This window comes from Momordica charantia (assembly GCF_013281855.1).
Source record: "Momordica charantia cultivar OHB3-1 chromosome 6 unlocalized genomic scaffold, Mcharantia_2.0 BLBB01000006.1, whole genome shotgun sequence".
Lineage (NCBI taxonomy): Eukaryota > Viridiplantae > Streptophyta > Magnoliopsida > Cucurbitales > Cucurbitaceae > Momordica > Momordica charantia.
Genome location: NW_028275164.1, coordinates 25,901,500 through 25,917,462, shown reverse-complemented (window position 1 = coordinate 25,917,462; position 15,963 = coordinate 25,901,500). Strand labels below are relative to the sequence as shown.

The 15,963-nt window shown below is 34.9% G+C and overlaps 1 protein-coding gene and 1 long non-coding RNA gene across 2 annotated transcripts; one reads left to right on the top strand and one right to left on the bottom strand.

Annotated features, from left to right (window-relative positions):
- The first annotated feature begins 4,025 nt into the window (after positions 1 to 4,025).
- Positions 4,026 to 4,997, top strand: LOC111015273 (uncharacterized). The gene is made up of 2 exons (XR_002602008.2): positions 4,026 to 4,436; positions 4,699 to 4,997. It is a non-coding gene; the product is annotated as an uncharacterized LOC111015273 (long non-coding RNA).
- An 8,621-nt stretch (positions 4,998 to 13,618) lies between these two features.
- LOC111015272 (winged-helix DNA-binding transcription factor family protein) lies at positions 13,619 to 14,919 on the bottom strand. Its single transcript, XM_022290232.2, has 2 exons — positions 14,573 to 14,919; positions 13,619 to 14,462 (listed from the first exon to the last, which is right to left on the bottom strand). The coding sequence occupies exons 1-2, from the start codon at positions 14,753 to 14,755 to the stop codon at positions 13,827 to 13,829; spliced, it is 819 nt and encodes a 272-aa protein (XP_022145924.1). The 5' UTR covers positions 14,756 to 14,919; the 3' UTR covers positions 13,619 to 13,826.
- Between the last annotated feature and the right edge of the window lie 1,044 nt (positions 14,920 to 15,963).

The following is a 15,963-nucleotide window of genomic DNA, read 5'->3' as shown; positions in this document are numbered from 1 at the left end:
AGCGAAGGAATACGCTGCAAAGTTCGCAGCATTGAGATGCTAGGGGTGCTATTGCAAGGAGACGTGCATTTAGTGCTTCGCGTCCGTAGTGTTGAGACACAGTGGACAACGTCTCGATGTTGTGGCGTAAGATATTATAAAATAATTTCTTCACCTAGGTTTTTGGGCAGCTGTGGGTATTAACTTCCAAGTCGAAATTGAGAGCATTATTTTTGTGGCAATTCATATGCAATGACTCGAGGTATTGGTAGTAGAGTTCGGCAGATCAAGATCGACATATTTTAGGTAATTAGATCTTGATTCTATTGAGGGTTTTTCATTCCTGTATCTAAATATATTGTGTTATAATGGTTAGAAGCTAGATGATTCCTTGTTGGGACCTCTAGAACGTCAATATATGGGGATATATTTGCCGCTTGTACCAATCATCATATTAGTGGAACTCACATTTGAGCGGAATACTAGACGTAGTCATTGTTTGACACACTAGTATAATTCAATTGTGTCGTTTCTATACTTTCCCTTAATCTCTTATTATTTGTGTTGGTCGTTTTGTGCTTTTGCTGGATAACTGGAAAAATTGTGTCAAGACATACCATGACCTATTATGGGTTAAGTCAATGTATAATCAATAAAATGAGTCATACTTTCATTGAAAAAAAAACATTTATATTTTGTCAGGTTAAGTAACAATTTTTTTAAATACAAGTTAAGTAACAATCTAGACTCTAAACTTTAGTACGTAACTAATTTAAAATTTGTTAACGATTCAGTTTTTATCATGAAAAATGTTAAAATATAACGGGGGTCCTTATATATATGTTGATTGATCAAATAACGAGTGACTAAATGTATTTATAAACTACAAAGCCTAATTAATTGTTACATGATAAAAACCAACACTTAATTTTGATGAAATTTTTTATAGGGACTAAATTTTGTTACAAAATTTAAAATACAGTACTAAATTATTACACGTTCAATGACGATTAAATTATTATCAATTTGAGAGTACAATAACTAAATTTTTATTTCAATGAAAATACAAAGACGAATTGAACCAAATTTATTACTCGTAGATAAAGAACTCTCTCGTGTTTATTATCGACAATTGAACCCTATATTCTTTATTCACTTAAAAAGAATATTAGTTAATGATACCATTCGTTTTGAGTAAGCTAAAGTATTCTTCGTACCTAAAAGTTATTTAAAATATATAAAAGTTATATATATATACATATATATATATGTCATACACACACAATTTTTAAAAAATATAGTTTTGAAAAGATTCCTTTTTTAAGTGTCATTTTGTTTAGAGCTTAGGTCTGAACATAACATTTCGCCTACTTTTTTAAAATTAGTAATATTCGCATTTTTACTTTGGTCCAATAATTCTCATATTTTAAAGAGGAGTTTATTTGTGTGCACGTTGGTTTTGACTTTTGATAGGAATGAGAATCGAATAATTGGTTTTTTATAATTATTTTAGACTTTTTTCTTTTACAAAAAAAAAATCAATTTTCAAATGAAAACGTTCTGTTAAAAATTAAAAACAAAAAACATGTACAAAGGGTTGAATTAACGCATTGTTTGTTTCTTGTGTTAAAAAAAAGAGAAAATAATAAAAATATCAGTAAAACAAAGGGAAAAAAAGAGAAATAATAACTAAAAAAACATTAGGAAACGAGGAGGCATTTAGTTGATAATTTGAAAATAAATAATTCAATCAAAATATAGTTGCTTTTAATGTTTTTAGATGTGCTTTGTAGGGATGTAGAAATTGAATATCAATTTAAAAACTTTATTAAACTATTTAGTAATATATTTGTAAATTAATTAATTACCAACTAAATATTTAGTTCAATCTAAAATAATATCAATTAATGTGTTAATATTTTTTAATAAATTTAGTAGAATTATTATTTTATAATATTGTATAATTTATAATATATTATATTTTAACTGTTTTAATTTTTCAAAAGTTTCAAATTTAAAATCTAAAACACTTATTTCCACATTTCAACCATTTTTATCACAGAATCCGAAAATAATTTTTAAAAATAAATATGTCAACCGAAAACAATATAATCGCCTAACATATAAGCCCTTATTGTCTTTCCATTTTTTTGGATTCAATTATCTTTACAATTCATTCTTGCAAAGAGAACAAATAATATATTATATATAAAAAAAAATTCTAGAAACTAAAAGTTTCAAAAAAGCAACATCCACGTACCCAATTTTACTAATAATAGGTTAAAATACTATTTTGATTCTTAGAATGACAAGGGTTACAAGATGCACCTACCTTGTTATATCTCTCAAGATCCCGATGGAAAAAGAATAAAGCCAAAGCATATCTTCCAAGGGGGCTTGGCTTAATTAATTATATTATTTAATCAAAAAATTCCTTACATGCATGCATGTTTGATGCCATATCTATTAATCAAAAAATAATAAGAAAGGTAAATATGCAACTTTCTCAGTGTGTCAACATTTAAGTGTGAATGATAATTATTATACATGCTAAAAGTTAAGAGAAATGTCAAAATATCAAAATATGTCAAATCGAGCATAGTTCACCTATTTCTAACAAAAAGGTCCTGAGTTCGAATTCTCATCCCATATATTGTACTAGAAAAAGAGAGAGAAATGTCAAAATATATATGTTGCATTTGGAATTAGGAGTGTTCAAGGAATCCAACAACCCGACGAACCCAACCCACAATTTGGATTTGGACTTTAGATAAATTTTGGATAATGTAAAATTTTAAATTTTGTATTAAATTAGGACCTACATTGATTTCAATTAGGATTTGAATTTGTACTTAAATTAAGATTTTGATTTTTCTATATTTTTTTTTGTCCATGTTATAAACAAAACAAAAGTAAATTAATTAATCAATTAAAAAAAAACCCGACAACTCAACCCGAATTTATTGGGTTGGGTTGGGTTGGCCATCGTTTTACAACCTGTTCCCACAAATTTCCAACCCAAAAATTCGGGTTGGTGCCAAAAATACCCTCAACCCGATTCAACCCAACCCGTGAGCACCCCTATTTGGAATATATTCTATTGTTTAAATATGCTACATTATTGTAAATCTCTTTATATGCCATTATTGATAGTTGACTTAATTAACCACTAATATATTATAACTATTATATATGGGGAATCATAAAAACTTTCTAAAACAATGTTAAACTAAACCATTCTTCATACCTAGAATTTTGAGACAACTACACGCCACATATAGTTAATTTTGTGAATTTATCCTTAAACTAACAATATAATTTTAATTTCAAAGCTTTTAGAATATCATTTTGATGGACACCTCAATTTAATTTGTACGAAAATTTCACTTGTAGATATTTTTTTTATTGAATCTTTAAGAGTATACAACTCTTGAAAATTTGTGCCCAATTGTAAAATTTCTCAATTGGATATTCAACGATGCATTGTTGTGACATGAATTATGCTACAACTCCCTCCCTTGATCTAAAATAATATTAACTTTTTTCTTTTTTATATCCTTGAGTGACGAGGTTAGTTTATGCGTACATCGACTAATCTCACAGGACAACTGCTTGATTTTACAATATTTGGTGTCGGAAATACATAGGAATTACTAATTCCTAGAATAGGTAGTCATGAGGAATGAGTTTCAACTCATTCCGTCTCACAAAAATAATATTGACTTGTAATATTATAGATATATATATTATGTAGCTGTATAGGTTTACTATAATTAAGACGTGAGATTAGCAAATTCATATATTAAAGCAAGCCAAACTTAACCCACTAACAAAAGGAATTTGATTTCAAAGACTCCTGTATCATACAAAACCTAACGCGTGAGCCAAGTCGTGATGTACAGATAAAATAATTATTGATATATTTAGGTGTAGTAAAGCTGAAATTAGTTATCATTTGAAATATTCTCCGTGAGAAAATGAGTTTAGGAAATTAAAAAAAAAAAGGAAATTAAAGATTAGAGATATGAGCATAGAAAGTGGAGTCCATGTCATAGAACCCAACAAACCTTTGCTTCTTACGTATATAAGGACCCCATGAAAGTAAAAAATAATGCATGGCCAAATCAAATCTCAATCAAACCCCTTCTTCTTCTCTCTCTCTACACTTCTCTCTCTCTCTCTTCATGAAAAAGTTGAGGGGAATGTTGTCTGGTGCGAGATCTTTCATATCCCTTTGAATTTCAACCTCTCCAGAAATAAAAAATTCTATCTTTTTTGAAATTTGAGTGATCTCGGACCAGGCTTCATTCCCCTCAACACCAAAAATAGAGGATGTTCAAACCCCTCTTTCTAAATCTGAAACTGCTGCAATGAATACAAGAAGAGCTTCAAAAGCTACGGCTACCTTTGCGTCGGCCGGCAGTGTCGAATCTCCGGCTGCCACCGCCTATGTACAGGTACGACGAGGTTCGAATCTCTTATCTTTCTATATGCAGGTTTCGTTAAGGGTGGAGCGGAGAGGAAGGAGATCAGGAGAATTCGTTTTAGATTAAAAAAGATTAGATTTTAAAGTGTCTCTCTAGACTAACTATTTCTAGATCACCTACTTTGACCACAAATTGAATTTGTGTTTTTAAAATTGTGTGTTGAAAGTTAAAGAAAGGAACAAGATATAATCAATTGCTGCTGCCTTGTTTTTGTATTGTATTCATATCAAAGATGGAGAAAGTACTGAGAGATCAGGGAGCTGGCCCCAGCACTGGAGTTCCATTTTCCTCTTCCCTTTTGAAGCCAATCTTCAATTCTTAGCTACAAATTAACAAATGGAGAGGGAATTTGAATGAAGTAAGTATATATGAACTTGTTGCCTTTTCGATCGAGGTCACGTTGGATTAATTTATATATGGTTTTTGTTGTCATTAATGCTGTAGTTTAAGTCGATAGATTATGGTAAATTTCAATCTTTTTCTTGTAATACTCTCCTTCCTATCTATGAAATTCGAATATCAATTTATTTACATGCCGCTCAAGACATATTATATTATAATCTAAAATGAGAACTACATGTGAATTTGGTCTCAAAACTAGCAATACTATAAAGTTTGAAGTAGAGTAATCTTGATCTAAGAGTATAGATATATCTACCACGGTACGCTATATTATTATAGAATATAGCTGACATCAACGGTAGTCTATACGAAAAAGATAACGATGGATGTTGGTGGTCCATGTACTATGGGCATGTCTACTGAAGGGGTCAGAAGTTTGATGTGGTTGGGAAGAAAGAGATTGTTATGAGGAGAGGGGAAACTGAGGTAGATTAGATTACATGTGAAGGTCATAAATTGAGGTGGGTCATGACTCAATGTAATGTTGGGATGCTAAGAAACAGTGGCTCTTTCAGCCAGCCAACAATTAACACACTCATGACCCAATAGCAATTTTTTTTTTTGGGAGTTCTTTTTTCCTCTGAATTTTCAATTTTATATTGGTAAAAGTGGCTCAAAAATATGAAATGAAATCCAACTATTGTGTGGTTTCTTTTTGACGATTTAAGGGGCAAACACCTTTTGTTGTTATCTAAAAACGAAACACCTTTTGTTGTTATCTAAAAACGAAGACCCTGAAGTTAGCAAACACTTTGACCTAGTGGGTGAACACGGAGGGCTTTGACTCTGCACATTTGCTAACACCTTTTGAAGCAATATCAATTGTGCGCTTGTGTCGTGCAGCCTCACGAGTGTACAAAGTCTTTCTCATTCCAATATTCACCTTTTAATAGGGATCTTTAGCCTTTTGATTAGAGTATGAGTCTTAAAAAAACAGAGCGTACCACCCTATCATAGTCGCAAGTCTTTCTATAATCGCGACTGTTGTCATAATTAACAAGGTTGAAATCTCTAGGAATAAACTTTGAATTGGAAGAACACACCTCCCGATGAACTGACCTTACTCCAAACCGATACCTATGAACAAATAGAGCTCTTTTGATAGAAGAGTACGTTTCTATACTCATTAATATTAGAAATGCAATGTAAACCATCTAAACCACATGATTCTAATTTTGACATGATATTATATATTTAGAAATGTAATGCAATAAATATTCTAATTTCTATGCTTATAAGGGTTTGACATGCACAAAAGTCCAAAAGATTAAGAATGTCAATCCTCTCTTGGTTTGAGAATCATGTGCAATATCTTCCCTTCATATATTTTACGAACCACATTCCTCTCTCTCTCTCATTTTCTGTGCCAAATTTCGCCAAAAATTGCACTTATTTTGTCAACTGTGGTGGGGTCAACAAATGGCCTTTTTAATTTCTTTTAAAACCCTTGCTTCATTTTCTTATGTACATATATTATTCTTTTAAGATGCAAGTTACATATCACTATGTTTCACACTCAATTACATGTTAGATTGAGATAGCTCTCCATATAATAGCACACTACGTCGCTAGCTAAAAAAAACTTCCTTGGCCTCCGCCAAACTCAACCTTTTATTCAATGGTATTTTTCTTTTTAAAAAAGTTAGAAATTTGTACAACTTAAAAGAGTCTACATTTGAGACCTGGATTTAATTATCTCAAACTACGACCAACAATTTGGGATCTGGTGGCAAGACAGCAGACATTGAAATCCATTACAAAAGACAGATGTTTCAGATCAAATCACAATGTTCTGGTAATAAGCTGAGAGATTATAAAGTTTAGGCAGCTTCTATGTCCTTAGAGAAGACAATAAAAATAAGAAAAAGGGAGTAGGCAGAATCTTGTACAGTTCTTACATTTCCAAATTGCATGGCATTTTGTGAAGCAAACTTTTCACCCTTTTGAAGTTGACATCTTCACATCTGAGAAGTTTAATTTCTTCTTCACTTTCCTACAAAAAAACACTACAAAGAAAAGCACCAGCTTTTGTAGTTTGCTGGTTTTTTGGCAGAAGACAAAATACTTCCATCTTTTCTTTCTTTGGAGAACAGATTCAAGATAATCATTGAGGGCAACAGAGGGATGAAAATCATGAAAAGTTACCATGGCCATGAAACTTCTCGTCTCCTCTCACTAATATTATATATTTCCAAGCAGCAGCTGCACATTCATCATTTCGTTTTTCCTTTCTACAACATCACTGTTCCTGTTTTCTGTTTTCTTTTTGTAAATAAAGTGGAAATTGAGCTACCCTTTCACAGTCAAGCCAAAAATCAATTGAAATAAATCAAGCAGTTCTCCACAATCTTAATATGTTGATATTTTCAAAGGATCAATATAATAAAAGTAACTAAGATCAGCTACAGCTGTTAGATCCTTTCTTATGGCCATATTTCATTCCACAATCCAACCTCTAAAAAAGATCTTATTCCTTACTCATACACTTCTTTTTGAAAATGATGTTTCTACAATCCTTCGGTGAGGAAGCAGTCAATTGTTCAATTAAGGAGCTACTTTTGGGTCATAATGAAGCTTGATGGGATTGTAGATCAATAACAAAAATCCAAAGACACCGATCTACATTATTCTTCACAAAATAAGGATAGCGACATTGATATAATCTCCCCGAAGACTTTGAATAAACGAATTAGCCACTCATTATGTTATTCCTAGCTTTCTTTCTTCAATAAATAGTTGGTTCTAGCTTTCTTTTTTCAATAAATAGTTAGTTCCATATCAGTTGTTTCTGAAGTAAGTTATTAGGCATGTCATTTGCTTTCCTTCACACGATGATAACCTTGACTGGCTGCCAACGTCACAATTGCACCTTCTCAAGATTTGCAAAGTGATTGTACGACACTTGCTTCCGAAAGCAAGTCAGCCAACTAGAAACGGGATCAACGATGGCACATCGATTAGATGTCACAATCTCCACCTTCATTCTGGAGAAAACGATTTTGAAAAATGGAGATAGAGAAAAAGATTTTGGAAAACGTTTGAAAGCATTTTGAAACGATTGTTGTATAACTTGAATGCAGAGGCAAGATAAGAATACAAATTTTGATACCCTATAGTACATTTTAGACCATTTTGCCTTTAGCAGATGTGAATATGCAAAGTAGCAAAGAGTCACTCGCCACCAAAAGTACAAGGAAAAGTAAACAACGTACAAAACTAAATACATGACGTAAAAGTATGTGGAAAAAGGTTGTTATGACATGCGGCCACAGGTAACAAGTCTTGGACAAGCATGACCATGACACGCAGCTACTTGAATGATGTTGTCTAAATAGACGAACTGTGACATAAATTGTGATATAAATTCTGGTCAGTACAACAATACCTCTTGTTCATCCTCTTGTATGTAAACGCTTGGGGGCTATTTCAGGAGAGAGAGGCAGTCAAACCCTTAAAAAAAACCATTATCCTCATCTTCTCTTGGCATCAAACAGGAAACGGGAGGTTATGTGACTTGTCCAAACCGACAAAAGCTTCACAAAAAGAGAGTTTTTTCATTGCAATTCAACTTTTGATGAAGAGGGTGATATCAATCTATAACTACCTGGCAGCTCAACATGGTGTCAAATCAGGAAGCCTTGTACCCATACCGAGGCACAAAACTAGTAGAAACGGGATTAACTTTCTTAGTTCAGGCATCAAATACCTTCAAATTTTTGGCGTTTAGGCCTTCAAAATTGCTGCCTACTTGATTGTCTTCCCAGTGCTTAAGTTCTACTAACAATCATTGTGTTCAAGGATGACTCCCTTCAAAATCTAGATTTACAGTGAACAATTCCACCATAATCGGTACCTCGCCTTCATTTAATTTCACCAACCAGACACCAGTCAAACGCCATCTCCTACCAACACTTCTCCAATTTTATCCAGCTCATACAACTCAAGTCCATCACATTCACCAACCCACTTCACCGTCTGAGCCAAACTTGGTTTCCCAACTGAACGACCTCGACATATCAGATTAACCTTCATCTCCTAGTCCTTAGGTGGTCAGCAGGTGTTCCGTGAGCAAATTTACATATTTAACATTCCAAATTCTACTTGCCATGTTCCATCTCTTCAATGGAATCAAGTGAACTTCAACTTCTCGATGTTCCATACTCTCTTGATCAAACTGCAGGCGATCTTACAGACCATCATCTCGTTCATGTTTACAATATTTTGAAGGCAAACTAGGAGTTGTTGGACTCCTACCTCAAAGGAAAGATGTTAGAATACATACTGGAGGCACATTATCTAACTAAACAACTGCTTCAATTTGATTAGAACAGGCATGCCGAGCTACATTATCCAATGAAGGGGAATGATTGGTTACTAAAACAAAACTTGTTGCACATCTACATGTTAACAAGTTCAAAATTGGTAGTGATCACTGTGTTTATTCTTTATCCATGTAAAAGTAGAATGGAAGATCAACAAAAGACTGTAGAGTTGATGTCTCAAGAAAGGCAGGCCATTGCCATTATCAGAAAGCCCTACTGTCCTTGCCCTTCTTGTTACGTGCCAGTCTTGCCTGTGACAAATAGATTAGTTTGCCACCATGTCCTTCATTTAATATACTTCTGGTGTCATGTGCCTTTCCACTTAACAATTCCAGTCTCGTGTAGAGTTTGAGCATATAATCTTCTCAACCAAAAAGTTCATTTTCTGACAATTCAACCATCATCCTGTGAATTTTGTTGATGCGAAGCCTATGTCAAAATGTGTCATATAAAAAACATCCGCAAACAAAACGTGTCACACAAAAAGGCTTTTTGTAATTACAGTCTTTTTCTTATTATGCAAGATTGGAAAGCTATGATTGTATAGTCCTTTGGGGAGGGTTTTCTTTGCCCTCCGCCTTTAGGTTGTTTTGGCCCTTTTTGGGTGTTTTCTCTAATATACCCTTTTTGTCTCTTATCCCAAAAAAAAAAAAAAAAAAAAAGTCTAAAAAGAAGGAAAGAATATTTCCTCACTAAAATTATAGAAAGGGAGAAGCTCTAAGATCCCAAGCAGAATTTGCAGAACCAACTCATTCCTGTAGAGAAATATCGCATCCGGAAGCATCATGACGAATAATTACCATCTCGGTAGAAGAAGATGAAGTGAGGAGATTAGGGAGTAATTTTCCAGGGTTCATGCCCCCGAAAAGCAGAGAATATGTGGATTGTGGAATATCTGCTCTTCCTCCAAGGGTTGTGGATGGATACGTCCCCCCGTTAATGGATAGAAACTAGGACCCATTCGACAACTTCCAATTGAAGGCTCGAAAAGAGAGAAAAAAAACAAAACAAAACAAAAAAAGTCTTCGTGAAAATGGAGTCAACGTACAAAGTTCTTCCAGATATTTCGAATCACCTCAAGTGAAATTTCATTGCTGCTCTTGCGAACCTAAGTTTTACGCAAGTTACTAGTTCGTTTACTCTTTCTATGAAAATTGAGAGCATGATATCTGCAGGATCAAATTTCCAAAGATCCTGGTGCTCTCCATCATTACTTTTTGGTCACATGGAAAATGTAAATATATCGAGGGTACCTGCTAAAAATTGGAGAACGTCTACAATGCTGACTTCAATTTACAGACATTTGGAAGGAAAGAAGAAATTCCAAAGTTGCTGGACAGATCGAAAAAACTTCAACTGATGTTTTGACGGGACAGCAGAGGAACCAATAAAAATTGTCCAGGATCCCACGCTAGCTCAAGCTGATGGACAACTATGGAATCAGCTCAACTATATGGAATCAATTCAATTATAATTTGAACTTACGCTTCTTTTCATGGATAAACCAGCTTGTCGAGAAGGAAAATAAGAACAGTTGAGGAGAAGTACTAGCAAGATGTTTAAATTAAAAGAGCTGAAGGCCATGCAAGAGAAATAGATACAGTTGCCACTTGCCAATAGGGAGGATGCCAGAAAGTCATAAATGTACAGCTGACGAAAAAATTCTGTAGACCTTGATAAAGAGAAATTCAAACTATCATTTGTTATCCAACAAAATACATATCCTCTATTATTTACCAAATAGTGGCAAAATAAGAAATGGTCAATTTATTCAGATTCCACGTAACATGCAGACACACAAGGATGAGATATAAACAAGTTACAAATGGTGGCAACATATAAGATAATGCAGCTGCACATGTCTGCACATCACTGGAAATGAAGGGAGATGAGGAAATGGTGAGGGAGGGAGCAGACTGGTTAAGGTTGATGCAAGCTGAAACGATTTCATTACTTTAAAACACCCCATCGTAGCTAAGAGGACAACATTCAAATAACTGTACCAAATTAAGCCGAGGTCCTAAAGCCTAAATGACTTGCACGACTCTGAGAAGATCGATCTTACATAAGCATTCCTAGTGGATTAGCCAAATTAACCGCATCTTTCTAGTTTCTACCATGCTCTTCTTCCAGTGGTAGAACCACTGCCTCATACTATCCTCATAAAAGTGACCATGAGTTATCTAATTAATCTCTCGTCGCCAACCTGATAATATCCTAATTCTACTAGGTGGCGCTGATTTATATCCAGAAACATGACCAAACTGATAGTATTTTTAATTACCTAGTGCACTGGATATCAAGAAGTATGGTTCCAAAGAAGCCTTATTGTCCTGTAAAATGTCTAAAAGGGCCAAAGCTGAAATCTAGATCGATCAAGATCGCAAAGGCAGACCAACAATAAACTACTGAAGACAAGGAGCCTTTCGAAGCTGCAAGCTAGACATTCAAATCGTGAGATCATCCGTTGCTAACAACTTTAATAGATGCTGATTAGTATAAGCTAACACAGTGAGATCTATAGGATAAAAAGAAGTGCTAATAAGAAACTAAAATTGATGGATGATATTGCCATAAAAGTCAACTGTAACCATAGGGCCACGCATTGGCATTTTCCATATCCATGGTCGTAGGATGGTAGGACTAAATTTTGACTAGACTGACTTTATTTAAAGAGGTTTCAGAGTAGTCTAGTTTGCACATCATTTGTCTCAACATGGAACCAATTAACGATTGACTTAGCAAGAGGAAGTTCGGTTCAGTCCATGATTTTAATACTGGCTTCTGATGTCAAAGGTTGGAAAGTTAGATGGTGCAAATGAATTGAATTATAGTAACTCAGGATTAGTAGAGGTGGATGTGTATCATAAAAGATGTATTCAGTAAGTCTAGATTTAAGCAAGCCTATTTATAGTTGAAGATAAACATACTCAAAATTCAAACATAGATTTAATTTCTTAATTCCAAATTACACGAATCAAACACCCTCTAAAGAACGTCCAGAACAACCATTTGGAATTAATGAGATAGGGAAGGTAGACAAAATGGCTAAATGGTTTCTCCACCCATATACCAAATTTATTGAATTAAAGAAACTTGAGGTATCAAATATAGATTTAATTTCTTAATTCCGGAAACACCCTCTAGAAGAGGTCTCAAACAACAATTTGGAATTCGATGAGATAGGAAAGATAGAAAATTTTGGTAAATGGTTCTCATTTTGGTAAATGGTTCTCCACCATAATAACAGACTTGCTCTCCTAATACTTGAATTAAAGAAATTCGAGCTAGCTAGAATATACAGCAGGATTCTCCACCCATCGTCAATTCCTTCTGATTTCCTACTACATTTGTTCTCCTCAATACCTTCCTTCTATAAATAAGCCATATTCCATAGGATTTCCCCCTCTAATGTATTTTACGAATCTGTTACTAAAAGGATAATTTCCCTTTCAATAGTTTTCCCTACTGATAACCACTATCAGTCGATTTAAACCCAACAAATCTCCTAACATTAAGTCCTAGGGGCAAAAAACATAAACCTGAACAGATGATTCCAAAGATATCAATAAGCATGAGTTTATGAAGTCTAGAATTGAAAATCTAAATTTGTGCAATCAATATTTGAATTTTATAAGAGAGCATATAAACATGGTTTATGAGTTAGTATGTACCATAAGTATATATTTTACTGACACGTTAGTTGTGTTTGGTTTTTTAGTTTATGATATATAAGAGTTAGAATGTAATATAAGGAGTACGTTTGGTTCACACAACACATTTGTGTACATTAATCTCATAAACTAGACATAAACCTAGTCCCATAAATTAGATTAATCTACATCACCATTTATACCATAAAAAAGTAGCATTTACAGAACATAAACCCACAACTAACACACATTCAAATTAATCTAAAGCAAGCTTCCTAACCTTAATACTTTTGAAACGGTATCTAGCATCCTTCAACAATTGTGTTTCAAACGACTTCTTAACCCAGTTATATAAAACCCAATACATCCTACCAACGCCCTAAAAGGCTAACAATCTACATAGGCAGGAAACAAAGCAAACATTTGTACATTATACCATTACCATTCATTACGAAAAGGATGCTAATCCTATGCCCAAATAATGAAGTATATAATAAGAGATCATATATAGCTAGCTAATCAATTAATTCTACCTATAATAATTATTCATTGTTTAGACATAAATTAGTTGAAATTGGAACCACACAAGAGAAAGTTGGGGCGAGAAGTACAGAGAAAGATTGAGATTTACCAAGCTTAAAAACGAAGCTTCAAACTTCAGTTACCCAATCCATATCCAATTCTAGCGTACGAGAAACGAAAAGTTTCCTGGTAATTGATGCCGTTCGTATTGGCCGTGGAGATCACAGGGTGAGAACTGTTTCGACGCTCCTAATTGATCACAGAATTTATCCATTAAAAACTAAGCTGAGCGATACATCATCTTGGGGGAGAAAAGGTCGCCTTCTACAAATAAACAAATAAAAGAAAATTTGAAGTCTCAAATTAAAACTCCTCTATAGCACGGCATGTAAGGGTCTATACACCCACACGGATAACGGATTTACAGGACCGCTACAAATGCTATGTTCCTCCTACCCCCTTTACTTCTTCCCTCTTTTGGCCGGAGCCTTCTTCGCCGGCGATTTCACTTTCTTAGCTTTAACACTTTTCGCCGGGGCCTTTTTAGCCGCCGGTGCTTTCTTCGGCGCCGGTTTCGGAGCCGGTGCCCGCCTCCCCGGTGAGGTTCTCGTCGACGTTCTTGCCACCTTGGCAGGCTTCTCCTTGGCTTTCGGCTTGGGAGCGGCTTTAGTCTTCGTTGCAGCTTTGGGCTTCGCAACAGCACTGCTCTTTGATTTGGCTGGAGCAGGTTTTGGTTTAGGAGCAGCCTTGGGCTTGGCAGCCGTCTTAGGCTTTGGCTTCGCTGCTGCTTTCGGCTTCGCAGGAGATTTAGCCACAGCCTTAGTCTTAGCGGCCGCTTTGGGTTTCGGCTTGGCAGCTGCTGGCTTCTTCTTCGCAGGTGAAGGGGGTTTTACAACTGCTGACTTCGCCGGCTTAAGCTTGAACGAGCTCTTAACCTTCACTAACTTCCCGGAAGCTACAAGTTTCTTCAAGTGGAATAACAAGAGCTTTTTAAAATTTGAAGGAAGGTGCTTCTGCTTCTCCTCGATGAATTTCGTGATCGCATACTGACTCGAACCTGTCCTCTCCTTCAACGTGACAATCGCATCGTTAATCATCTGAAAACCAAAACAACCAAACCAAATCAACACAACAGATCCAACAACCAAAAACCAATTAAACAACATAAAATTCAGTTCGACAATCCGAATTCAATTCAGCAGCACACCTCTTCATAGGGAGGATGAGTTGGAGGATTTCTAGGTTTTCGAGGAGCAGCAGGCTTCTTCTCTTTAGGCTCTTTAGACTTCTTCGACTTGGCAGCCTTGTTCGGCGGGTTCTCTTCTGCTGCTTCGGCGCTGGTCGGCTCCGCAGCAGACTCCACCGGTACGACCGGTTCCTCAGTAGCCATTAGAGTAAACACGAGACCGGATTCCACAACCCAAAAGTAGAATTAGGGTTTACGAACAGAAGAATTAAATTGGAAGGGAAGATTACCGAAATGAAATTGCGATCTAGAGAGAAGAGAGAGCAGCTGTATCTTACTGGTAATTTCGTTGCGAGTAAATGAATAAAATGTTTAGGCTTAAATAGTCGGCATGTCATGTTCAACACAAGGAAGCTGAAATCTGATTGGTAAATACGCCTATCACGCGGATCGCTACCTTTTCCAAGTTTAAATTCCAGCCGTTCGATCAAACGCCATCGACGGCTGATAGCGCTTGATTTGGGTGGCATTGATGGAGGAGTTTTGGAAGGGGAAGTATGTACATGAAGAATTGGGTGTGCTTTTAAGCTTGATTAATATGGGCATAATTTGAGCTACACTAGATAGATTTAAGTAGGATTTTTTTCATTTGGTAGCTCATTACATTAGCTTTCCAATGAATATTTTTTCATGTCATTCTATTGAGAAATTCAAGAGATATTTGGTTTTGAACGTGGAATGGTCATGATTAGGGTTTATCATGATGCTATTGTGGTTTAGGGCAATTTTAGGACAATGCTTCAAATCAAAACTAGAAATTTTCATTTCATCTCCTAGTTGCTTAGTTAAGGAGTCCATGGATTCAAGAATCGGAAAAAATGGACATCATTTCGATACTAAATCATTACTCAGAACGTCATCGAAGTTGAACATATGTTATACAGGTTTAGAACTTAACCACGTAAAAAATTTGTTTTCGCCCGATAAAATGTATTTTCATTAATTATTGTGAAAGTATTAAATCAATCAAAAAAACGACTATGATTCTTGTGCTTTTTTTCTATAATATTGGTAAAGGGGTAAACTTTTGTTATTAGTTTTCATGCATAAACACTAACTCTCCTCATCTTTTAACAAAGTATCAAACTTATGTTAAGTCTAAATAACAAATACCAAACTCCATGTGCATTTTGTGTTTGATCTAAAAGTTTTGGCCAAAATGTTTGAGAGGGGATGGATACATATTTTATTTTTGCTAAGAATACTAACAACCTTTCCACTAATGTATCCTTTTTGAATCTATAGAGCACATCATACGAGACCGATCGGATGAGATTAGCTTGTCATTTGGTAAAACTGATTTAGACTTTTGAAAATAGTTCATGTGTGAGGATTCAAACCCCTTTTTGGAA

Coding starts and splice junctions, on each gene's coding strand:
- LOC111015272 (XM_022290232.2), bottom strand. CDS start 14,755: ATGGCTACTGAGGAACCGGTCGTACCGGTGGAGTCTGCTGCGGAGCCG. Junction 14,463..14,572: donor CTCATCCTCCCTATGAAGAG/GTGTGCTGCTGA, acceptor TTTGGTTTTCAG/ATGATTAACGATGCGATTGT.